This window comes from Pithys albifrons, chromosome 3, assembly GCF_047495875.1.
Source record: "Pithys albifrons albifrons isolate INPA30051 chromosome 3, PitAlb_v1, whole genome shotgun sequence".
Lineage (NCBI taxonomy): Eukaryota > Metazoa > Chordata > Aves > Passeriformes > Thamnophilidae > Pithys > Pithys albifrons.
Genome location: NC_092460.1, coordinates 47,064,019 through 47,089,898, shown reverse-complemented (window position 1 = coordinate 47,089,898; position 25,880 = coordinate 47,064,019). Strand labels below are relative to the sequence as shown.

At 41.7% G+C, this 25,880-nt stretch overlaps 2 protein-coding genes across 2 annotated transcripts in view; one reads left to right on the top strand and one right to left on the bottom strand.

Moving 5' to 3' along the window:
- The window catches only part of SYN3 (synapsin III), a 200,743-nt gene that overhangs the window by 55,451 nt on the left and 119,412 nt on the right, over positions 1 to 25,880 (top strand). Inside the window, exons 5-6 of the mRNA XM_071551663.1 lie at positions 2,795 to 2,951; positions 9,527 to 9,616. Of these exons, the coding sequence (XP_071407764.1) occupies positions 2,795 to 2,951; positions 9,527 to 9,616 (247 nt within the window). The remainder of the gene's footprint in view (positions 1 to 2,794; positions 2,952 to 9,526; positions 9,617 to 25,880) is intronic.
- TIMP3 (TIMP metallopeptidase inhibitor 3) overlaps positions 12,543 to 25,880 on the bottom strand; it is a 38,744-nt gene continuing 25,406 nt past the window's right edge. The window contains exons 2-5 of the mRNA XM_071551662.1: positions 24,810 to 24,892; positions 18,527 to 18,638; positions 17,752 to 17,873; positions 12,543 to 17,134 (exon numbers count right to left, since the gene is read on the bottom strand). Of these exons, the coding sequence (XP_071407763.1) occupies positions 16,937 to 17,134; positions 17,752 to 17,873; positions 18,527 to 18,638; positions 24,810 to 24,892 (515 nt within the window). The 3' untranslated portion in view covers positions 12,543 to 16,936. The remainder of the gene's footprint in view (positions 17,135 to 17,751; positions 17,874 to 18,526; positions 18,639 to 24,809; positions 24,893 to 25,880) is intronic.

The window sequence follows — 25,880 nt, the reverse complement described above, 5'->3', positions numbered from 1 at the left end:
AAAGGTTCATCCTCCTGCCATAGCTCCCTTAGTCCTGCCAGACTTAGGTTCTTAGGGCCTCAGAACAGCAGGTGCTGCTGAGTTTGGCTCATCCATAGGTTTTAGCAATGGTGTTTCAAATGTGTGACTTCTGCCTAACCTGTCTGTTTACCAAGGGTTTCAACTTTCTGACATGGGAGTTGTTACTGGCTTGAACTAGCAAAGAAAACAGCTATGCTACTAACTATTCCAAACCCAAGGCTTGCTCTGTTAGCTTAAGCTTTACACTTGGAGAATGAGCAGTAGTTTGCATAAGTTATCTTCTACCAAAAAACCAATAATTATTTTGTGAAGCAAATAAGCTCTTTTCTTACCAGATCGCTGGTATCTTCAGTTAATCATTTTTCATGCCACCACTCCTACCATGACTAGTCATTTCCCTTTTACTGCCTGCTAACCTTCCTAGTCCCTTGCCTCTCATTTTGCCACTGATCTCTGTTTCTCCGTTACAGGCTCTGAGTCTCTCCAGCTGATGTTTATTCGTAGTTAGTCCCATATCTGGCACTCCACTTCCGTGTTCGCAGTATCCATGGGAACGTCCACATTGTTCCACAGCTCAAAACAGGGATTCAGGGTCCACCTTCACTTTAGAGATTCACTCCTCATCTGCTGCATGAGAGAGTGCCCTGCCTTCCTACAGGACACAGAGCTTGAGAATAGGCTTTCCTATGTTAATTCTGTATTCTTATGTCCATCTTCCTTTGCCAGGATCTGAAATGACAAGAGCTTTTTTCCTGAGTTTTTGGGTGGCAGAAGTAAAGCCACTGAAGGCAGTTTCCCAGCTGGTATGTGTCCTCCTGGCAAAGCTGGCCATGCTCTTTTGCATCCCTCCTCTGTACCACATCCCCACAATCCCCATCCAGGGTGTTGGGGAAGGCGCTCAAGGGAAAATTCTGCTGCTTCATCTGGGAAGGCCAGACTAATGGTCTGAACCATTACCATGAAACCTCTGTATGTACTGTTCCACAAGTCAAGGCTGGGGAGCGACTTGATCTGTAACAGGGACCATTTTTTCCTTCACACACTCGGAAAACTGGATGAGGAAAGACACACCTGGAGCTCCTGCCTCTCCAGGCACCACAACTGTTCAGTAACACAGCATAGATACAGAGTACAGTTCATAAGAAGCTGGTTAATCCTTTCTGAGGACCTGTGCCAGCCTCCAGAGTGCTTTCTACATGGTAAGACCAGCAAAATGGGGCAGCTCACGCTTTCCAAGATTTGTATTCACTTGTTGTTTCTCAGTAGGGGGGCACTGCTTTCCTCATCCCCATTGACACCAGGGAGGTCCATAAATCAGCTGCACAGCGATAGCACAGCCCTGCTGATGCTTATTGTGCATCTTGCTGCTGGAGGAAAGCACCACCTTTGGTGCCAAGTACGTTAGGGAACATGACTGCGTTTAAAAAAACTCCATAAGAGAGTATCACAATGTTTCCAAAGCTTGGCCTCTTGCATCACAAAAGCTGAGCATGTTCCTCACCACATCTCAGGTGGGCAATAACAAAAGTGCAAGGCCAACAAACAAATGATCAGTTTTAAAGCAACAGAGCTGTGCTGGGATTTGTGTACAGTGTTTGTTGCCACAATCTGGCCCAGAGTCACCATCTCCAATTTCCCCACCAGAATGATGGAAATATAAATAGGAGTTATAAACCCAAAGTATTTCCAGCTCATACATCCAAAGGATAAAAATTATAGTTTCTTAGCAAGGAAAATGTTCGAGGGTAGTGAGGTAATGGGACCTGGTTACAGAGCTCATTTCTCTGAAAATCTTTAATACAGCATGGAAATTTTTCCAGTGTCCTTGATGCAACCTCCGTTAATATATAAAATAATTGCATGTTCAGTGGAAAAGCCCCTTCCATGCCTTTGAGAATAAACTGCTGAGCACCATTTTAGGAACAGCTTCTTTTCAGGGGCTGTTTCCAGAGATTCTTGAATGGCTCCAAAGACACAGCATCAGCAAGGAATGAAATCTGATTGCCTGAAAGATAATCTGTTGCCTGCTGGCTTACCTAGAAAGGGCCTCGCTTTTTTGTGCATTTGCTGAGAGCTGCTGCTGTTGAACCATAGGAGTCCCAGCTCTAGTCTTGCTAAATAATAATCTGGAAGTCTGTGCTGTTAGTCACAGCACCATGAGAGGCTCTGCTCATTTGATTAATTACATTACAATGCCTGCCCTTTGCTTGTTGACTCATAGCCATAAGAGCCCGGGATGTGCTGTGTACGTAGTAAATTGATTAAAGGGAGAATGTATGTCATGAATGGATGTGTATGATAGCTTTTTGAAATCCCTTAAGATCTTCCCACCCACTGGGCTTTGCTTCAATATCAAGTTCAATTGTCAGGAAACAAACTTGCTCCCTCATCTGTGTTGCACATTGCAACGAGCTTGCCAAATGTGGCCAAGATTTTAGAAAGAAAAGAGAATCCCCCCACCAGTGAATTTATGACCCTTGGCTCCACTTGTGGCTCATTCCTGTGCATGCCTGAGTGACAAGGAAACTGCAGAAAATCTGTTTGGCCTGTTTCTATGGTCTCACACTTGCAGCTATGTTGGATTTTTCCTTTTTTTAATGTTTTTTTTTGGTATGTTACCTTCTAACAGAAGCAACCCATGAGGAGAGGCCCAGAAAAGAGCAATATGGGTTAGTGAAAAGAAAGGGGAAGGACTGAAAAGAAACAAGGAGAGGCTGGAAGCATTGCTGAGCATTTGAAAGTAAAACATCAATCCCCTCATCTTCTCTTCCAGGTCCTTCAAGCCGGACTTTGTCCTGATTCGGCAGCATGCCTACAGTATGGCTCTGGGAGAAGACTTCCGCAGCCTCATCATCGGCCTCCAGTATGGTGGCATCCACTCTGTCAACTCCCTCTACTCCATCTACAACTTCTGTAGCAAGCCCTGGGTGGTAAGTGATGATCCAGCTGTATTGCATGTCAACACTGCAAAGAAGATATCTTGTACCAATAAAGCACCAAACTCAGCTTCCAGCTGTTTCATAGGAATTTGTCTCTTTAAGGTTAAAATCCCCATCTAAACAACATCGGGAATCCAGATGGGAATTCTTGGGGGGAAAAAAGACTACTAGCACTACTTCTTTATCAGTTTCTAGTTGTATCAAGGTGTTATTTCTCAACCCTGAGTAGGACATTTCACTTGTCCCAAACTCTAAAGTATCACAAGCAGCTAACAGTATAGCAACACCCAGATGTCTTATAAGGTAGAGTATATGAATGGATTAATAATATCAGATCAATAGAAGCATATCCTTGTCCTGAATGAAAAAAAGGTAAGACTGCTTAAAAAACTTTATTATTCACTGTTTTATAAGGTATCTGATTTAGATTATTTCTAGCATCTTTTATTAGATGCACATTTGTTGTACCCAGGTGCCCTAGCCTAAGATTATGCAGTCCTTAAAGAATTGCACCTTGTGCTTGTCTTCTCTTCCTACGTCTTCTGGCTGGTGTTTTATTGTGAGGAAATTAGCTGAAAACAAAGACAAGAATGGTAGAGAGGTGAATCCTTCAACTAGGTCTAGGAAAAGAAGGGAATAGAGAATGACAAAGACCTGGGAAATGGCAGAAGGAAGGAAGAAAACATTGTATTGGGCTTGTGTGATCATGTTTCAGTAGCAGCAGGCTACTACAGGGGTGGCTTCTGTAAGAAGCCAGTAAAAGCTTCTGCCAGTGTCAGCCAGCTCCAAGATGGACCAAGGCTGAGCCCATCAAAAACCATGGGAGGGCCTCTAGGTGAACAGAGTTAAGAAGAGAAAAAAATCTGCTGCAGAAACAGCAACAAAGAGTAAGAATATGTAAAAGAAACATTTCTGCATACAGAAAGGTCAGTGCAGGAGGGGGAGAAGGTGCTTCAGGTGCCAGAGCTGAGATTTCCTTGCAGCCCATGGTAAAGACCATGGTGGGACAGGCTGTCCCCCTGCAGCCCATGGAGGTCCACAGTGGAGCAGATCTTCACCTACAGTCCACGAAGGACACCATGCTGGAGCAGGTGGATGCGTGAAGGAGGCTGTGACCCTGTGAGAAGTCTATGCTGAATCATAGACTTCCCACAGTCTATGGGAAGAGTGGAGAGAGATTTGCTGGCAATTCCCAGCTGTCTGGTGCTGTGGTGCTGTGGAGAGAGATTTGCTGGCAAGACCCATGACCTTGCAGGGGAGCCGCACTAGAGCTATTCATGAAGAACTGCAGCTCATGGAAAGGACCCATACTGGAGATGCTCATGGAGTACTGTCTCCCCTGGGAGAGATCCCACACTGGAGCAGGAAAAGAGTGTGAGGAGTCCTTCTCCTGAGGAAGAAGGATCAGCAGATGTGATGAGCTCACCAAAATCATCCTTCCCTAACGAGTTTCATTCCAAAATACCCTCTGTGATCACTGATGTTTCTAGAATGGAAATTTCCCTGCATTGTTTTAGGTTTGAAGCAGGGAACTACAGCTATATGGATGTGAGAAGGAAACGGGACTTTCCAATATGCTCCCATGTAAAACTTTTAGATGCGTTTCCAGGAATTCCCTTACTCATTGCACCGATTTAGCTTGGGGTGAGAAGATATGTTTATAGGAAGTGATAACTATCTTCCTCTTCATGTAATGAGGTCTTCTGTTGTTATTGTTTTTTCCTTGGAATAAATATCCTATTAGTCCTCAGTGCATTCATTGCTAGCTCAAATCCAGATGAGGTCTGTAATGACTCAGACTTTTATTTCCATGACTGGGCAGTGTTGGATTTAACTAATTTCTTACTAAAGTGATACCAGTGTAATAGACATAGTTTTCTCAGTTTTCACCCCTTTTATAACATTTGTGGGATTTGTTGAGATCAAAAGCAAGATCCTGTCTTTTCCAAAAATGTTGCAGTGCATCACTTTGCCATCACTGTATGGGTGGATTATACACATTTGACCTCAGTCCCATTGGAATGACAAGAGTTGCTGGGGGCAGAAGAAGGAGGAGTAGAATTCAATTCCAGACTGAGTTCAACACCTTCACATTGTTTCTGACAGCTGGTCCTACAGACCAGACGAAAAGCCTCCACATTTACACTGCCTTTTGCTGGCAGTCATGTAGTCCTTTCCATCTGATTCTGGGGTTGAGTCAGTCAGGGTTTAGTTGACATTTTTCAACTCATGCCTTTTAATTATGTTTCTGATGGTGTACAGGGGCCTCAAGATGTGAAAGGCCTATTTTTAGGAACTTAAAAGAAAACAAACAAACAAAGCACAATAAAAAAAAAAAGAAGAAAAAGAAAGAAAAAGCAGTGCTGGAAAGGCAGTGTGGGAGAACTTGGCTCTGCCGGCAACTTGGCTCTGACTACTCTGGGTCGGATTGTGCCATGCGTTCCTCACAGGGAATACAGCTGGCTCAGACAACCTCCCCAGAGGAGTCAAGGAAACAATTTAAAACAATTAAAACAGGTTTTCAGAATGCCTCCCTTCACTACTGCCCACACACACACATCAGCCCCCAAACCTTTGATTGTAATGAGCTAAGCAATCCAAGAGCTCAGATGGCATTTGGCACCTCTGAAATTTTATCATGTTGAAGCTCAGGTAGAGATTGCAGTAGGGCATTTAAGGGTAAAAAGCTTTGCTGACAGCAGATTCAGAAAATTTTGGTTTTATGATAGCTGGGAAGTGAGAGGTGACACTTCGGTGCATGTTCCATTCTGATTGCAAAACAGGCATCTTGAAATATGGGATCTGCTTAACAGAGATTACTGGAAGATTTTTGGACCTAGAAAACAGTTGAGATTATGAAGAAATGAAATTAAATACCCCTGGGAAATATGCTTTTCACTGTCACTTTTTTTTTTCCCAAAAAATGTTTCCATTTCATAGAAATGTTTATGATTTTGTGGAGGGGGATGGAAGTGGGACTGCCTTTCCTTGCCAGTTTGCAACCATGTTTTATTCTCAGCAACTCTAATTACAATCAGCTGAGTTTGGGTTTGAATTTACTAAAACATACAGCTCCATTTTTCAATTACATTTGCCAGATTTCCAGCACTGCAACACACAAACTTCTTCAAAGGTTAAAATTTGCATTAAACACAGGCATAATTTGAATTAGATGTTTCTGAGAGGAGAAAAAACAAGTATTCAGGGGATCTCACACACAGAGAAACATGTAAGAAAACTAAGTTTAAGATGAACCTAGAACTATTGAGAAATAATGCTACAAGCACTAGTAATAATTTTCATGTTACAAAAGTTACAATCCAAAATACAGTGGGAAGAATGAGCAGTACTTGCATTACGTGCAGGTAATGTCCATAATTGCAAAGCATCTTTACATCTGTACAGCTGCAGCAAATATGAAATTTTGAAGACAGTCACCTGCTGAATCTAGGGACTCCCAGCAAAACTGTTACTGGCTGTCAAGGGTTATGGGGCCCCTGATGACCTGGGCACTTTCAAAATATGCAAAAGGCCTTGAGATCCTCTGAATGAATCTTTTTATTTCTCTCTAAAGACTCCTGCATGTAACTCTAGATGTCCAACCAGTCAGGCCATGCCATTTCACTTGCTTACCTGTTCAGGTACCTAAACCCAGGATGTGCCACATTGCCTTGCCCCGTGTCTTGCCCTATGATCTGGATGGAATCTCACTAAAACCAGTGAAATCACAGAAAGTAAGAGATGATGACAAAGTGGGGAAGGGGTAGTTCTATGTAGCAGAGCTGCTCACAGTAACATTCCTATCCCTTTGCCTTGGGAGATGTTACTTGAGCCCATTATTAGGTGTCTAAGAAACTGATGCACCAAATAACATGGTCGTCTCTTTGTGAATATCTGTCCTGAACACCTGGCAAAAAAAGAGAAAATAGGAAGGAGTGGTCCCATGAGGATCGAAACCAAAATCAGACTTTTTTGGAGGCTTGGTCCACTGACAAGGCTCACAGATGTCCAAGTCTCCTATCTGCAACATTGGCTATTTCAGCAACAGTCAAGACCTGTATGCTTCAAGAGGAAGCCCAAGGAACAAGTCAGAATGCTGCCTATCAGCTGCACAGTTGCTCCAGTTATTTTGCTTGAGCTGTTTTCTGAGGATAAATACATCACCTCAACATCACAGTGACCATGGTTCACCAGGGCTGCACAGCAAGGGGCATGGACTGCTCTCAGCTAAAGTGTTTTTATTTCTTTCCCTGTCTCTGTCTCATTCTGTTTAACTTTTAAACCCTGTTTGCTCACCTTGCTAGTCAAAACAGGTCTTTATTATTCTTCTCTATGATATGTAGGGCTAGTACAAGTAGTTAAGAGAAGCAAGCTGTCCTCCTTCCCCAACATCAATACCCTCCTTGCCAACAATAATCATTCTACAGAGGGAGTTTTTCTCTTATTTACTGATGCATGTGAGGGAGGTGGTGGTGTTAGTGATGGCATATGCTGCCCCTTGATGTTTTGTGGATTTTCTTAATGCCATGTTTTAATCTGTAAGATTAGGAAAAGGATTCCTTGCATTTGCCTGCAAATGTGCTGGCAGCTGCCCGTTGAGCATGTGGTCTGTGTCTGGCACACACCTTGTAGCCTAATTTTTTTGCACAGTAACTGCATTTTTTCTACCACCATGCCAAGCTTAGCTCTCAAAGATGTGTTTCTTCTCCATCACCAAGTGAGGTTCTAACTTCTTATACAGAAAGGCTTTTGCTTAGACTAGCCAAGTAAACAGGACATGAGCCCTCACATAGCTACTCAGCAGAAAACACTCTCAGTAACTCTTGTCTATCTGCAATGTAATCTTGGTGTTGCGATTTGGTGCATTTACTGGCTCCAGCCATTGACCAGAAGTGCTCAGAACATGCAAGATTAAGTAGCTGATGCTATTGGGAAGAAAGAGAGCTTGCTTTTCTTTCCCTTCTTCCTGTTTCCTTTCTTTAATCTCCGTGTTACCTCCCTCAGGTAACACAGAAATCTCCTTCCAGATGAACACATCCCCACCCCTAGCTTTGATGGGGAACTTTGAAGGAACTCATGTAAAAGGCTTAAAATCCATCCTCACTTGGCCCAGACTGGAAGCCTTTATGAATTGACATGATTTTACCAAATTCTAGGTGTCTTGAAAACCAAACTCAGTTTCTAAACTACTTTGTGAATAGGACTCAATGAGGAATTCAGTCCCATTTACCAGCTCAGCAGGAACCAATCCCCAGCCATTTCAACCTCTTACCATCCATGAAAGTATGCAAGGTCCCTTTTTCAGCTTTACTCCCCCTTTAAAAGGCTGCCAGTCTAACCTCTTCACCAACAGCACTGCCACTTCAGCATTCCCTGTGTCTCTTCAGAGAGTAATCAGGATGGCTAGATGCATGATGGCAAAGACTCTAAGTTTCTCCTGAGATCTGGAAAGTTCCTGGGATATGTGTTACTTCTTATTCTTTTTTGTATATCAGCCCTGCTTCAGCAACATTTTATGTCATGGTTATTAAGTTTCTCTCCTACAGTTTTGAGTTTTTCTCCAGGTGATCAGTGATAGATTGGACAGGAAGGCTGCAGACAACATCAAAATAGTCTGTTTGTTGCACAGATGGCTGAAGCTGTGCTATGCTTCTGTAGGGGGTTTGGAACCTGGTCAGAAATCAAAATTCAGTCACACCATGTGTAGCTTTGTGTCTGGTTGGGCACAACCCTGAATGATAAACAGTTATAATGGTGATGATAGTGGTGATAATGGTGAAGTTCATGCTGACAGGTGAGGACAATAACAGATGTTCACTTTTATGTGTGAAGTACCAGCACTGTTGCATTCACCCTTGATGTTACATACTGCTTTCTCTAGATATTATCCTCACAGACCAATGCCTCACTCAGACCTCACTGGTAGATGGGACAGGGGCAGCAGATGAGTTCTTCTTTCTCCTGTTATTCATGAAGGGTTGTTGGGAGACCACTGGTTCACAGTAAATGTCAGTTAGAATAAACAGTGGGCTCCTGCTTCCTTGGTCAAACACTCAAAGCAGACAGCACTGCCAATTTCCTCTAGTAATCGCTGTTCCTTGGCAATTCTTCTTCCCTTCAGCACAATGTGCCTTGCTTTGATTTGGCTGTGGGGCAGAAATCCAAGGAAGAGCTTTGGTTTATTTTGTCTCTGCTGGGAAGTGGTGGCACTAATTTTCTGCCACTATCATCTATCAAGAAAGGCCTTCCCAACCCTCTCTCCACCTGCATTTGGAAAGCAAATCTTGTTCATAGCAGATCTGTAAGTAAACCCAAACTGATCCTCTTCTGGCTCTTGAACTCCTTCTCTGCTCTATTAATCCAAGGTTTGTGCACATAGGCTGGCTTTCTATTTTCTAGCTGCTCTCAAGAGCAAAGATCAATAAAGCAAGGTGGGAAAGGCAAAACAACATGTTTCTCTCACCTCCTTCACCACTATTTGAACATTTTGCAAGCACTTGCCTGTTACACAATAAGCCACTGACATCCACTGTCTCTGTTTTTTGTTTCCCTTCCCTCACCCTAAGTTCTCTCAGCTCATTAAAATCTTCAACTCACTGGGCCCTGAGAAGTTCCCTCTCGTGGAGCAAACATTCTTCCCAAGCCATAAGCAGATGGTGAGTAACTTTCCTTTCTTCTGATGCCAGCATGGAGAGGGAAGAACAAATGTGAGTTGAGCACAAGAGATGGTGGGGGGAATGATGGCAAGGATTTCAATTTTACTTATAGAGAAATACTAGCTAAAAAGGGATATGCAAAAGGCACTGCTTGGGAACTTCTTTCCTTTCTTGCCCAGCCCTCCCCCGGGTCATGTATGGACCCTGAAAAAGTGAACAATGAGAACAGGCTCAAAACTAAAGCAGAATTCCGTTGTAAAACATAGTCAACAAAAAGCTCACCCCTTAGTGCAAGGAACCACTATATTCGGGTAAAGAGGATTTTCCCCATTCCTGGAATTGTTTAAAATATGCTGACAATTTGGGACATGGTTCATAAGAGGTGTTTATTTCACCATGCTAGTTTGCTTTGTCTATCACGTGGCTGCCATTCATGAAATATTTATCAGCCTGAAGGTACTCAGAGTAACTTGGAGTTCTTGAAAGAGTTTGTTTCAGCTTCTAATGTTTTCTTTACACAGTGGCTCTGGGGTCTAGTCTTTCTGTCAGCAATCAAATGGTCAGTGCCCTGTGTAGTTGCTGGGCACTGTACCAAACTCTTAGGGCACCTTCCAGAGAGATCTGCAGAGGTGCCTTTAGTCCTAGAACATGGCAAAGAAAGGGGCTTTATTTAAAACTGATCATGTCTGTTGTTTTCTCTGGGTTAAAAGGAGGACTAGATCTTTGTGAATTTTTGCTCTCAACTTACATCCACGAAATAGTGGCCCGTGATACCTGGCTGAGACTTTGATGAGACCCTGTATGAACCATAACCCCCTGTGTGAGCCACTGCTTGGCTGAGCTAATTTCCCAGGCTTGACTGAACTCAAGCAGCATTGGCAGCCTGAAGATGAGAGTTGCTGAAATGTCAAACTTAAGGCTCAGAAATATTCAAACTCCTCTTTTCTCACACACTTGTTCAAAACTGCGGGCCAACCACAACACATAACAGGGTGTAGGTACCTGATGGTGGATTTAGGCACCTAATGGGAGCTTCAAAATTCAAAAGGAAATTTCATTTAATTTCTTGTGAAAAATCCCACTGGTGCTCGCTAGGTACATGAATATCTTGAAACACCAGTCCTTCACCACTGTTCCAAAACTCTGTTCCCTCCCTGTGCTGTGCAGACTACAGCACTTTGTACTTCACAGGCACATCATGGAGGTAAGTACAGTCATGACTGTAATGCAGTGATGAGAGTTGTATTATCATTTAAGAAATGGTTGGTCCTTAAACAATATGTGACTCTTTGCTGCACACTTTTAAGATAAAATAGTTGATTGCATTTAATTCCTGATGATTTATGAGGAAGGATTTGTGGCATATGTAGTGCTTCAGGACAGTTGGGACTTTGCCTGACCATCAGTTCAGGAATGGTATTTATGGAAGACTTGATAGAGGTTATCAATGCAAGTAAGTTAGCTAGCACTTTTAGCAATGTATTTTCTTGCCTGGAAATCTGATTGTTTCCTCTGACATAAATGTATTTGGTACCAGGACCGTAGTTCTGTTTAGCAGAGGACTGATTTAATTTCACTTACTTCTCATCTTGAGAGAGAAATGAACTACGCATTTTAAAATTACCTACTCAGAGGTGCTATTACTTACTTACAAAGGAGTACAGGAAGCCTTTTAAACTTTAGATAATCTCATATGAACACAAACACTACTGCTGGCATGCAAGCTTGAGTAATCTGTTTTGAAACAGTCACTTTCCAACCATTTACAGAGGCAACAAGCAACTTGGGCAAATTCAGACCACCCCTTTTCAGCTGGGGGGTCTGCCTCACAAAATGAATCTACACAACTTCTGAATATCTTTCTGGGTGCACCTTCACAGCATCCTGGGCTGTGAGAGACTGAGAGGTCAAGTACTTACACCAAGCAAGCCCCTTTGCAGTCATCACTCCAGCAAATAACTGTGAAAGTTTCTTTCCCACTGTATATTAGCCTCTCCATCTGTCAGACAGAAATATAATGATCCCCCTTCCCCATTTTTTTCTTCCCTTCCCTGGAGGCATTTTCAAGTTGTACCAGTTAGCAGTCATAAAATACACTGTGGTCTTTGATGGCTGACCCCCTGGAAGTGTTTATAACTAGTGTTATGGTTTTAACTCCCTGCAATGTGATATACTCTAAGTACTTCAGTTTTCACATGAGAGATCCTCATCCTTCTATACCCAGTATTTTCCAAAGCTTACCTTCTAAACCTTTGAATTAGACATAGAACAGATTAAAAAATCTGTTTCATTCTTCCATCCAATTTTCCTACAGCAAAAGTGGGATAAAAGAAATTTCTAACAGTAGGCCCATGTTTGTGGGCATTTTAAATTAGCTGAAAATGCTTTTTCTGAAGCTTCTTTCTCATGACAACAGGGCAACTTTAATCAGCCTAAAACAGTAAGCTTAAAAAGAGGACACAAGGCTCTAACACTTCACAGGAGAAAAGATGAATCTCTCTTCCCTTTGTCATGGGCATGTACCTTTCAGACCTCCCTGCAATGATCAGTTTTCTGACAATAAGAGCAATCTGGCAACTGCTCTTCCAAGGCCCCACTGGTGCTAGAGCCAGCCCTAATGAGTGCCTTGTTCTGTACTGACCTCCTATGGCCAGTCAACAACTGGGAGTAATTAACTTCAAAAGGGTTTTTTTGCCTCTCCTGGGCTTATGGCCACAGTAGCAGTTCTTAGAGAGACCAATCTTTCAAAAAGAGGGAGGGACTCATTGAGAAATCTTGGCCAAAGTGCAAGAATTGCTGGGGGTGGAATATCTGCTTTGGGACCAATAAAACCGCATGAAGAGAGGGAAGGAAAATCCACTTGCAAATCCATTTGTGTACGTTTGAAGTGGACAGAAACTAATATAAGTGAAGCAGAGACAGAATGTCTGTGATAGAAATAAAACCACTTTACTGTTTAGAATAAAAGGACACTATAAAAAGTGAACATTATGCAACATTACCTTAAAAGACAATATACATTCACTGAATATAAAATTTATAAATAACATGGAGGAAAACTGTAAACAGTGCTAGAAAATTTAGCAACAAATACATTCCTTCTGGACAAGGTTTTTCACACGGGTTTGGTTCCCTCCCCATGTTTCCATGACTATCAGGAACACCAGAGTGGCTCTATGAAGGAAGGATAGTGTTAGAGGGAAGGAGAAGCCAGTACAAGCAAAGCAGCAGCCAAAGTTTAGTGCATTTGCATGTTTTTTCTCAAGACTGGTAGCCCCAAAAGCCACTTACTCTAAAAATAGGCAAAAGATTTTTGCAGTTCCCTAAATTTTGTTCTGCTCTTCTAAGCTAAAAAATACATTCTAATTGAGCAGTACTTTCAGAGACATCTGCAAGAATGGAAACCTGATCCCATGGAGGCCTTTACTTTAAATAGTCTTTACTGTAAAAAACACAACAGTATGTTTCCCATCATTGTGCGGGAGCATTTCACTCTGACCAAGTATGAATGGGATACAGTGATATATTTAGTTTTTAGAATAGTCCTACCTAAAGGGCAGTTAACTCTTCAAAACATGGGAAATTTAGACCTAAAATGGCAGGTTTGTCCCATACAGGGGAGGGGGTAGCCTCCCACAAGAGGACTTTATTCAAGGTACTCCATAAACAGATGTCCTCCTGCTTTCTCCCCACTCCATTTTGGAAAAGGAAAATAGAATCCAATCTTTCCCAAACCTTCAACATATATATTTTTGCAATTCTAAAGGGGAAAACACTCTCAAGTAAATAAGGAAAAATATCTATAAATAAGAAACTGATCAGCAACAGTGTAGAAATGAACTATGCATTTTAAAAAGTAGTTAATAATGTTGGTATATCTAAAGTATGGTGGCAGGGAGTGTGTGTAATCCTGTATATGTCCAAAGGTCATGCTCTCAGGAGCTCTGCCATTAACAGCTCTCTGACCTTAGGTCAAGGGGTGAAGTGAGGAGCTTGTCAGAGGTGACAGGAAGGTATTTGTGCTACTGCAAGACATTGCATGCTCCACATACTGAGGCATATTCTGCACACCTGCCTCCTCCCATCTCCATGCCTGGTGTTCCCACATATCACATGGCTTGCTGTAATGAAGGAGTGAGTTTTGTCCATTGGCAGGTAGAAGTGACTTAGCAAGACAGAAGAAGGGAGAGTAGATAGAAAGCAAGAAGTCTTTGAGTCTGATTTAGAGCCTGTTCAATCCATGTAATGGCTTCTTCCCACTTAAAGGGTGCCTTTAGTCAGGTCCTTAATGCAAGCAACAAGCTGAAGCTTAGCCCAAGAAATACACATCCCTGATAGTGCGCACAGAAACAAAATTAGGAAGCTTTCCAAAAGAAATGTATTTTCACTGGATTCTTCCCCCTCCTTTTGGCTCCACATTTTGAAAAGCCTTAACAACTGTTTCTCTACACAGCAAGTGTCAAGATTTGCTACCAAACCTCCACCCCTGCTGGTCTACCTGTCTGCATCTCAGAAATATTTTACCATCTGCAACATAAAGTGGGAATATGCTTCATTTTCTGGTAATGCATCTGCTGTTTTGTTGTTTACAAAGCACATAGCTATATTGTATCCTACTTAGGGACACAAGTCCTCATAGTATTAGAATGCAAATATTTTCACAATAATTTGAGTGCAATACTGTGATGTCTCAGCTAGCTAAATGAATCAGTGACAGGTAAATTGTGCAGAGCTGCAGTTTAATGAGAATTCAAATCAACATTTTACTGCATTGAGGGGCATTTTTATTTAGCCTTCCAAAGCTGTGAAAAGTGGCTGCAGCTCAAAGAGATGTCATATTTGCGAAGTCGCCTTGAGCTTGAGGAGGGCCATCTCCAGCAATGCCGACTCCACACAATGTGAACAATGAAGGTGGCTCCACTCTGCCCTCAGTGACCCTCACAGATTTCGTCAGCCACACTCAGCTCAAACAGAGCTTGTTCCACTGGGCTCAAAGCCCAACCCCATATTTTGCCAAAAAAGACAACATTTGGAACCACCACCTGATCCTATGATGGGTGTTACGAAGCACCCTACTCTCCCTCTCATCTCCAACCCATAATTTAGGAGTAGTCACAGGGAAGAGGACTTCTGAGAAGTGTTCAAAGTCTGAATCACAGGAAAATCTAACAGACTTTCAATGTGTTTTGTGCTGCATTGCCACTCAGAGCTGCTGGAAAAAAATACACAAAGCACACCTAGGCTCCTCTTGTATCAACTCAGTGAAAATGCCCTTTGGGTTTCATGCTGAAAATGAAGACTTTTGCTGCAACAATTCATCTAACAAATGGGACATTTCAGAGGATGTATGTCTGGCAGAGCTCTGGCAGCACGCAAGGAACATAAAAACACATCAGGGCCCATTTCAGAAACCCTTTCTTTTCAATTTGGCAAAGAGGTTCCAAATAATTCTCCGGTAATTGAGGTCACGGACTGTAAAATGCTGTATGCCCCAAGCTGGAATCACTGCAACATTTTTCCTGGTGGTGACAGCTCTGATTTCTAAGTGGAATGAATGGAAGATACATGGAAACTTAAGATAAATAATCATAATAATACAAAAATGAAGTTAAGCACAATCTTCTCCCTACCCAAGCCCTCCCCATCCAAAACTGAGTCACCCATTTTGTCAGCACCCCTTCTTCACCATCATTAAAACTTAAAATACTTTTATTTGATAAGAAAAATTATATTATAGTTTTCTTAATAAAAAAAAATAGAACAAAAAAACCTCTCCAGTCAACAGCAAAGCAAAAGACAGTAAGGCTCCTCCTCCCACATGAATGCAGGACATGGTATGAGCACATGCAGAGGGCTATGCTTAACAGTGCCTAGAGGGAAACACAGCACTTGACACAGAAAGAATCCTCTGGGCAGCTGGAATTTTATGATCCCAGACAACAGTTAGTAGGAGACCACTTTTCCTTGCCTGGCCCACACACACACTTCCTTTCACTATATAAACAAATGCAGCTAGTGTAGCTGCAGGGGAGGAACCGTGGTGCAAGGAGGTACAGAGGAAACAATGACTGTAGCCACTATTGCAAATACACTGGAGCTTCAATATCTTAAAAGCAACTCACCGACTCGGAATGTCAATATTTCTGTCTTTAAAACACAATCAAACAATTCTTTTGTTTATAACACCAAAAAAACTCCACATCCTGTCAAAAATAGCTTATGTCATTATGTGTATATACATCTTAGTTCAGCAAAACACTATTTTGGCAATACAGTTTTTGTGTAGTAAGAGTTCTAGCAAGTCTCCCCTTTCCCTCTTCCACGTGATTGATTTACAGTTGGTGTTTTTGCATCTATTTGGTTTTAAGGTATTCACAAGCTGGTTTTGCTGCTGAAGCTGAGCTGCAAAAATTTCAGGGGCCAATGCTGCTCAAAACAGGATGGCACAACACTTCATCTGCTCTGCTGTGGGTGGATTTACCTCCATGAAAATAGGGGATGGGGCTTTTGTTTTCAAAAGAACAACAACAAAAATACAAAATACTCTCTCTGTTGTTCCAGGGAAAGCCAGAACTTCAAATGCGCTGTTGCATTCACACTGTGACTGAACTAGCTACCACAGTCAGTCAACAATGCTTTTACCAGAAGATGTGGTCAGACACACCAGGTGAATTCTCCCAGTGCTGGAGTCAATCACATTGCCAATCTCTCCCATAAAGGAGGATTTCTTTTGCGTGTCATTTTTTCCAGAGTTTAGGCTGGGTTTCTTTTCATTTTGTCTCCTTTGCCAATCTGATTAATGAAACCTGTTTCCCTTCAAATAGATTTGCCTCTGTATTTTCAGCACTTAGTGCATGAGGAGGGTTGATGGGAAGCCAGCGCACAGAAGAATACAGTGCCTAGTTGGCATAGTTTTTAGATTTTTGTTTTCCTAAAAAAATAGAGATTATATTGCTACAGCTAATGATATATGTAAGAGAGCAAGAGCTCCATCTTTTTCCTTTTTTTTTTTTGTTTTTCTTTTTCCCCTCCCATTTTTCCCTCTGGTGTGCAAAAGTCAGCTCCCAAATATTGTCTGATCGAAATGAGTGGTATCAAAAAATGGAAAAGGTGATTACAAATTCAGTAAGGTCGCACAGACTTTTCCTTTCCTCTCCTTTTGTTTTTTTTCCTTTTCTTTTTAAGTATTCGAAGTGCTAAAATTTGCATGAAAATAGGCACTAATTTCATTGTCATCATCATGATCTGGTAAGAGTTAGTGTCCAAAGGAAGATCAGCCACAAGTAAGGGAGAGGGGAGATAAGAAAAGGGATAATGTGCTCAGGGGTCTGTGGCGTTGATTATCGTTTTGTCTGGAGGTGCCCATCCTCTGTACCAGCTGCAGTAACCTTCCACCCTCTGGATGCAGGCATAGTGCTTTGCTTGATATCCTGAGTGGCCGAAGTTGGAGAGCATGTCTGTCCAAATACACTCATTCTTAGAGGTGGCAAAGCAGGGCAAATAGTAGCAAGGTCTAATCTGCAATTGGAAAGAGCAATCAGGTAAGGCTACATGTAAAAACAGCATTATATAAAATGTTTTTTTAACAGAGACAAGTGATTCAAAATTCCACTCCCTCAAACCTTGCTTACTAATCCAAAATTCAGCCTCAGTTCCGTTAGCACGTAAGCATGTGCTTAGCTTCACATACACAGCTAATTCCATAGTCAAAAGGGCTTTTCAGGTGCAGAAAAGTTGAGTTTATGTCTATGTTTTTGCAGGCCTGAGGCCATGTGCAAAAATCTCAGTACCAGTGCCAGGCTGTGAGGTTTTAAGCACTCAAAACGTTTACACAGGAAAAAAGCTGGACGTATCTTGCCAAGCCTCTGGTACCTGATTTCATTCACCTACAAATGATTCTGTGTGGATTCTGAAAATTAACTCCAAGAGGGCATTAAAAAAGAATAGACTTTGAATTTTCATGTGACTGTTTCTTCTCTAGTCTTAACACTAAAACTGAGGGTTATTTACTTCTGTGTAAAAAATGTTGCCCTCCATCGCTCTTCCTGCCTCTTCTCCAGCATCATTGGGTGTTACCAAGCCAGGGAAAACAGAGTTCTTGGGCTTGAATGCCACCTAATTAGAGACACACATACCTTGCATCCACAGCCCAGGTGATAACGATGGTTCAGTCCTTTACGCTGGGACAGAGTCAGCCGGTCCCATTTCTCATACCAGTTGCACAGGCCAGTATAAACCTTCCCTTCATATACCCGGCCTTGAAGACAGAGATATGGTCACAAGTTAGCGCTTCTCTCGTTTCCTGAGATTGCTAATGCTCTCAATATGTTTGGCTTCAGTCACTACTCAGCAAATGCTTTTGTTTTATTCACTGGTTCAGAAATCTCTGCTCAGCAAGATAACAGCACTTCTGCAAGTCAGGAGTGTTGTGCCGGTGGTAAGCACCACCACCAACATGCAGGTTAGTAATGCTGCCAAGCTCCTCTTAACAACAGAGAAAGTGAATTGACACCTTTACTAGAAACAAGACTTGGCAACTGCTCCTTGCACGCCCCTATCTCAGCAGCCTGCATTTCTCCAGCTCATTCCCAAACGTCTGGCACAGCCAAGTAGCAACGCGTCTCCTATGACAGACACGCCAGTTCAGGTATAAATTGACAGCCATGGACTGTCATACAACTTATTTGTCACAACACACCTGGGTGTAAGATATGCTTTAGGAAAGAGAGGGAAATCTAGAGATTGAAATCACTCTCAGCATTTAAGAGTACTGAACACCAAAATACTGTTGGCCATCTTAAAACTTGGGAAGTTGCATTCAGAGCTGCCTACACAGCCACCCATGTCCTTAGCAGGTGTATGCATAGAACAAAAGATGTTTTGCTTATAAAGCAGTACACAGTCCTTTACCTGTAATCAGATATTGGTACTTGTTGACCTCCAGCTTGACTCCACAAAGACTCTCAGAGGCTTCTGTATAGATGTACTGAACGTGTGGCATTATCTGGAAGCCCCTGTACATCTAGAGAAAGAATAAAAAACTTTAAGTCGTCTTAAGATTACAAATTTCACTTCAGATTCTTTACAATCTACATTCCTAGGCTGGGGTGGTAAGCAATAAACTTTGATTTTTTCCAAGGGTGAAGGAACAATGGCACTGGCTGGACTCATGAAAGTGTCCCCACCAGATCTGTTGGTAAAGAAGAAAAACCACCTGCTAATGAGCCATTGCAATTCAGCACAGGGACAACTTTTTTCCACTCGTATTAGTTCCAGTGGCTTTGAGTGAGCAAAGAGCCAACACTGCAAGCTCTGCCAACATCCTGAACAATTTTTTCCCTTATATAGCTCATAATTAGGTAGAAATAAAATTAGTTCAAGTTTGGAATCTTTATCCTCCATGTGATTTAAACAATTTCTTACAAACTAGAGGATTTTTCTTTCAAACAATTACCCTATTTTCCAGTGTTGCTGCTGTAAGAGTTTCAAACCTTTGGCGCTTAAGCTATGTCATCAAGCCAGGCACCTCCTTCTCAAACGCCTTGCATATGCTAGTCCTGCTGACCTCAGCAAGGTTTCTCTAACTAAATGAATGCAGACACAGAATTCTACACCATCTTCTAAAATTAGTCCCATACTGATGGGCACCATAAAGAAAATATCATGTATACATAATTCCTCCACACTCCTCCTCCTTTTTCACAATTTTTCCTACAGTCCAGTTTAATTGAAATAGAAACCCACAGATATACTGGCAGTTGGATTCAGTCAGAAATTAGCATATGTCCCGATCTGACCTCACCCTACCACTGCAACTTACGGCAACTCATGCCCACCTGTTAGTAGCATAATGAAGTCTTTGCATAGCAACAAAACAAGTAATTCATATGTACATTTGACCCAATAAAACATATCCTATTTTTGAAAAATAGAGGATGATTTCCCCGAAAATTTCATATTTAAAATTTGACTGTCTTTTCAAAGCATTCAGTCTCCTTTTTTTCCCCTCCAACTCTATGAATGGCCAACATTTAAAAGTTAAAGGCAAAAACAATATAAGTCAGAGAGAATTAGAGCTGAATAGCATTTCCCAGCCTATCATTTCCTCTGTCAGCTTTATTAATAGAGAGGACATTCGCATTCAGTTTAGCAGTAATTACTCATGTGAGGCAAAAGATGAATAAAAAATCCCAAACAATCCCAGAGCTATAGATACTTGCTGCTGTGTCACCTAAGCTGTGGTATTCTTCTCCAGGCTGCATTCTAGTTCTTGGAGTCCCCTATTATCCCAGGGTATTTCAACACTCCCCCATCTCCTTTAGAAACAACAAATCTTTTTCTTTCTGAAGGAACATCTGTTAATTTTACAGATGTTATGCTAGGCCCAGAGAGTTGATATGAAACCATAAAAATCTACTACTAATTCTGCTATGCTGAGAGACAAAATTATCTTTGGGGCATCTACAGAATGTCAGCCAGGTGGGCTTTTTTCTCCTTAGTTATATTCCTCTAATCAGCATGATCTTGTAACAGTTATCATCACTCAGACACAGCACTGCTGTGTATAGTGAAAGATATACTAAAGAGTTTGCATTTTTCAGCCTTCCTTCTACACCCCACAAATACACAAAGAAAGCAATTTTTAAATTAATCATACTGTATCAACAAAGGCTTACAGATCATGTTTGAGATATACAATTTTGTCCATAGGTGAGCAAAATCTTTCAATGAATATGGAAGAATTGAACTTTACCTAATCCCTACTTTATCCCTGCAATTTTCTTGGTATCGAATGACCTACTCAGATTTTCCAGTCATGGTCAAGATAGCTGGAGAGCTAGGTTCTGGCACAAGCATCCTGTCTGTCCTTGGATGAGTTATTTAGCCCTCAGCACACTTTTGTTCCTATAGAAGAGCTCTGCCTTGCCTCCCAAGGGTACTGTGAGGCAAGGCACATAGAATAAAGATCATGTGTTCAGACCTCATTCTAGTGAGTGTCACACCAAGAAGCTGTGATACCAGTATCTAAACAGATAAGACCAGCTAAGATAACAACTGGGGCTGCCCAGTCCCTCCAGGCAGTGCATTATCTACACTGCAGAGAGCTGCACGCTGTGCATATGCAGTACAAGGGATCTGCCACTCACAGTGCTAAGCTCCAAGTCATGCTGGACAAATTAAGTATCTGTGTTATAAAGTCTGCACATACACAGGCACGCTTTGAGCCTGTTCTCCATCTTGCTGAAAGGGCTACAAGCCAGGACTTAATCATTCTTCCGAGAAGCTGCTCAGGTCCTTCCTTCAGGACTCTTACAGTCATCACTTTGTGCATCTTCTGTGCCATCAAGCTCAACATCACTGCCTTTGAAGTAGCTAGTGATGCTGAACCAGGGCTTGGTTTTCAACTCCAGGACCTGATTTCCTGTTCACATCACCATCAGGGACAGGGTTGCTAAATGAAGCATGCTCAGCCTCTCAAAAAGCACTTCAATTCACCTCTCAGTGACCCTCATCAGTACTAGACACTGCCATGCTAATTGAACCAATGCTGAGGCAGACAAGGGCCTGCCTCACATTCCGATGACTAAACAAAATTCACCATGACTTTGGTTCTCAGGGAGAGAAAAAGCAAATTTGGCAACGGGGGATCTTCCATAGATGCCCACTGTCAAAACAAATAAAACAATACCTTAAGCACAGTTTTTATATATACAAAATGTTCTAGTAGTGCTGTTACACCAGTCAGAAGAAAACCAACCATAAAGCTAGACTCTCTCCTAACTGCTACCCTTGGAGTTCTCCTGTCACCACAAATGCGCATGTTTAGGAGCATAATAACAGGGAACAAAATATTAGCAACCATCACATGGTGATGTCTGCTAGTGCTGCTCTATTTCCATCCATGTCAGCACTCCCCTTAGCAGCCCCACTGCCTCAGAAATGCACACATGTGGTGGTTCCTGCTACATGAACAACTTCACCCTGTGAAGTTGTTCACAATGTTTGTCCCTCTATCCCTCCCATGTGAGGCTGCACTAGGTATCAAGGGCTTGGAGTCATCTTGCCTAACCTTCAGCTACCCAAAAATTAGGCAATTCACATGAATTAGGCATCCTTTCTAGTCGAATGCCCAGAACAGGGCACCTCCAGAACAACTCAGCCCATCCTAAAATATCTGTCTACAACTAGTGGGCTGAATTACACTTTGGTAGTTCCTGTCTCTATCCACTGACAATCAATAGAGCAGGAAAGACTCAACACCTCATTTTAGTCTGTCTAAAATTAAACTAAATTAATCCTACCCCACTTCTTTCCTCTTGGAACTATCACATTTCCCCCCACAGACTCATTTTACAGATTAGCAACACACCAAGGAAACCTTCCTCACTTCTGGCAGCCTGTGCAGAGTGCTGCCATGGTCAACCAGGACTGTTTGTGCACATGGAGGAGAAACATCTTATCTCCTTGTTTCCTTTGCAGTTTCCTGAAATAGGTTTGGGCCATTCTCAGAATGCACTGCAGGATCACAGAACACGTAGGGGTTAGATCAGTCCTGTGCAGCTTTATGACACGTGATCTCGAAGTATTCTTATATTATTTGAGTAAACAGTGCAGGGAGGCAGACGTTGCTTGAAAAAGCAGAAGGTCTTTTCAGACAACAAACTTGAATTCTAGAAAGCCTGGCACTGTTCTGTCACTGTAGGCTGACCTTGTGCTCCAGTCCAGGCCCCAAGCTGGTTTAGTTGTGAAATGCAGCAAGAAGTTCAGGAGTGTTAGTGAGATCAACAATCAATCCCAGCAATCTCCAAGGAGCCCATGAAAGAAATAGAGATTGTTTGTTGCTCTTTAAGGCTTTCAGTGCTTTCCACAGGCAATTCAGTACACACTGATAGACCAAATGGCTAATTTATTTTTCATCTGCAGGTGAAGACTGACATGTTAGTTTTATCTTTAGATGTTCCCATGCAGCTGTGCAGAGCCATAGGCCTCCATATTAGCAGGACAGTCACCTTTCATAGGGGCAAGCAGGGGAGAGATTTGCTGCACCATTCTGAACTTCCCCACTGCATGGATCTAAATCTCTCTTTATACTAAAGTCTTTAATTTCAGCAGGAAGACAGCAGGGTTTCAAAGACACTTGGTTGGTTTGTTTGTTTATCAAGAACTATGTTCTCCAAACATTCCAGTTCTACTGAGCACTTTGCTTCAGGTTCCTTCTTGCCAAAGGTCACAGTTAAATGTCCAATGCAACATCCCACCAACCCACCATTTATGCAGCAGACACAGAGGCAGTTTGACCAACATTTGACTTCTCCTTTAAAATCACTCGATTTTGCTGGACACGCAGATTCCTAACAAAACACTGTCAAACTGCTCCTGCAAAAGGACACTGTATTGCAAAATAACCCAATGAAAACAGCCAGGGCAGGCTCAGCCATCTTATCTCAAGATTGACATGATGGTGTCTACTGACAGTAGAGTGGCTGCTGCTTCACTCAACACTCTCCTTGCCTGGGCTTACGCCCCTCCACGTGCCAGCAGACACATCACATCCTTTTCTATTCCTAGCAGGGACACTGCTGAGGCTCCTAGGTTGAAGGAGGAATGTTTAATGCTGTCCCAGAGATTTCTGATACTGTGCAACTCACTGGCTGACAATATATCAGGCTGCATCATTAGATAGGAGAGAAGCCAACATTGTGGCTGGTAAAGGGTAGTAGCTAATTTCAGGGACTACCATTATTCCAGATCACTGCTCAAACTGTTGGAACTGAGAAGGAGGGAAAGTAGTGGTACTGGACCCATCAGGATGAAATTGGAAAAAGAGAAGTTGATAAAGCCACTACAGCATGTGGATGTTGAGGAGTTCTGTGAAGTGCAGTACCCTTGCTGAGCTGGACAGTGACAGAACTGGACAAGAGTAGCACAAGTGCTGCAAGCCTGATGAGGCCAAGGACAGCCATAAAAAAAATAAAAAAAAAATGGCAGCATTTTCTCATTGTTGCCAACATAACCATTTGTTTTTTTTAAAAAATACAAGTTAATCAACAAATATGTATTTCCTTTGAAGTCTTAAAAAGAAATGCTTAAGGTTTAAGGAAACCAATAAGCTCAGCATCTCACACCCTCTTATTCAAAGTGCAAGCATTCCACTCTTGTGGACGAGCCATGCCAGGACCAGATTTGGCTACGTGCATGGCTTTGCGACAGCTTATGAAACAGGCTTTGCATCTCCTCCTCCTGCTTTCCAGCTTAGTTATAAACTGCCTTATAAAGAAAGTTACTGTTACAAGGCAGGCAAGTGACTGGTTTTTTCTGAACCTTTACTTTGTCTAATATGTTTCAGATTTCTGCAGTCTCTGCCAAGCTTTTCCATTCCCTTTCTTTTTTATTTTTTCTCTAAAGACATAAACCAGTCTTATGACTGGAATGGCATTGCCAAGAAAAACAATCTAGGGCTGATTTTTAGCATTACATAACAACAGGATAGTTTAAAAAAATAGTAAGCCTAAACCAGCAGGTTGAGCACAATTTGTGCAGCAAAGAATTAAAGCTCTGAAGAAAGGAACTAAAGAAATTAAGCAACTGGTTGGGAGATCTACCTCTTTTCATCTCTGAGTCAATATTTTACAGCTCTTCTGAGCTAATGATGTTTAAATGTTACAGTGTTCAGTTTAGCTTTATAAAAAGACTTTATTATATGATTTTCATTTGTTCTGTACATGGAAAAAAAATCCTATCATCCTAACCAGTGGTCACAAAGAATGCAATGAAAGAAGAGAAACAAGAACACTTTCCCAAGGCTGGCAGACCTCCTGCTATAATTTCCTTCTCAGATTTAATGAAAGTGCTGCATGGAAAAGCTTGCATTTTCACAGTCTAACACTCATGTTGAGCACAAAACAGAACTTCAGTATCTACAGAAGACCATCTGGCATCTTTTACTACCAGAAATTTTAAAAATAATGGAAGAATTCAGGTATTCCGCATTGTATATCTGGAATGAACTCTTCCTGCTCCTTGCCCCTCTTCAGGCAAATGTCTACCAATTGCTCATTTTCCCCCATTCTGCTGGTCAATACAAAAAAAGTTGATTTGCTGCTAAGTATGCAAGCTGTTTGTTAATTAGACTTATTACGTTAATTAGTTATTATTATATCTACAAGCCTGTGCGAAATGTCTGCAAACATACCTTCATCTGCTTGACTGTGTATCGCATCGTTCCAAATGGTCCATCTTTCATGAGCTTCTTCCCCACCACTTTAGCTCGGATCACTGTCATAAAGGAGGAAAAATGTAATAAATTATGAACAACCTTACACAACATTTACACTGTACCCTCCCCTTCAAAAATCAAACAACCAAACAAAAAACAACAAAAAAGGCAAAAAGAAAACTAAAGAAAACAAAAGAAAACACCACAGAAAAGAAACCCCCAAAACAATGAGACACCTGCTTAGATAAATTACTCTGTAAAATAAAACAAAATTCCAGGCAACCTTCCTCTCAGTTTATTCTAAATCTCACACACAGCAATGACATGTAAAATGGGATGCCAAAGGAATTATTTATATAGAGGAAATCCAGTTGTGCGTGAAGAATAAGAACAAGCATTACTTATGGTTAAATCTTACTGAAATCTGCAAGGTAGATTATACCTGGGACCAAGACAGATTAAACTCTTTTCACCAATCCACTGGGATGAAGTTTGTATTTAATGTCTTAACTCTCAACATACAGAATGATGTTCAATAAGACACTACTTTTAAATTGTTCTCTGTGTGCTCAATGCACCTTCTGCTTCCCAATAACCACAACAACGCATAACAGCGCAAAAAGCTTATACCAGCTTTCTGATTAACCTGAAGAACAGACTTAAAAGAAGACATAGGTCTGGTTATACACACCAGTTCCTGGACCTTATTCCATGAGGGTGGTGTCAAATGAAGACAAACTCACTCTGCTTTGATTTATATCCTGTTTGTCAGCCGGACTTGTCAAAGAAATTTTAAACTAGCTAAGACAGTCTTGCTGGCTTTGATTCAAACAGCCAACAAAACCTTCATTCATTGAGTGTAAAACTTAAATAGTTTTATTGTTCTTAAACTTCTATTGCCCAATTGCAGTAAAAGCCAGTACAATTTTATTCATTCTTTTATTTAACAAATTGTCCAGACTTTAATTTACTCTCATCTTCAAAATTTAGTAGCTATACTGAAGCACATGCTTGAGGACTGCAATACCTTTAAAACACTAGTTTCCT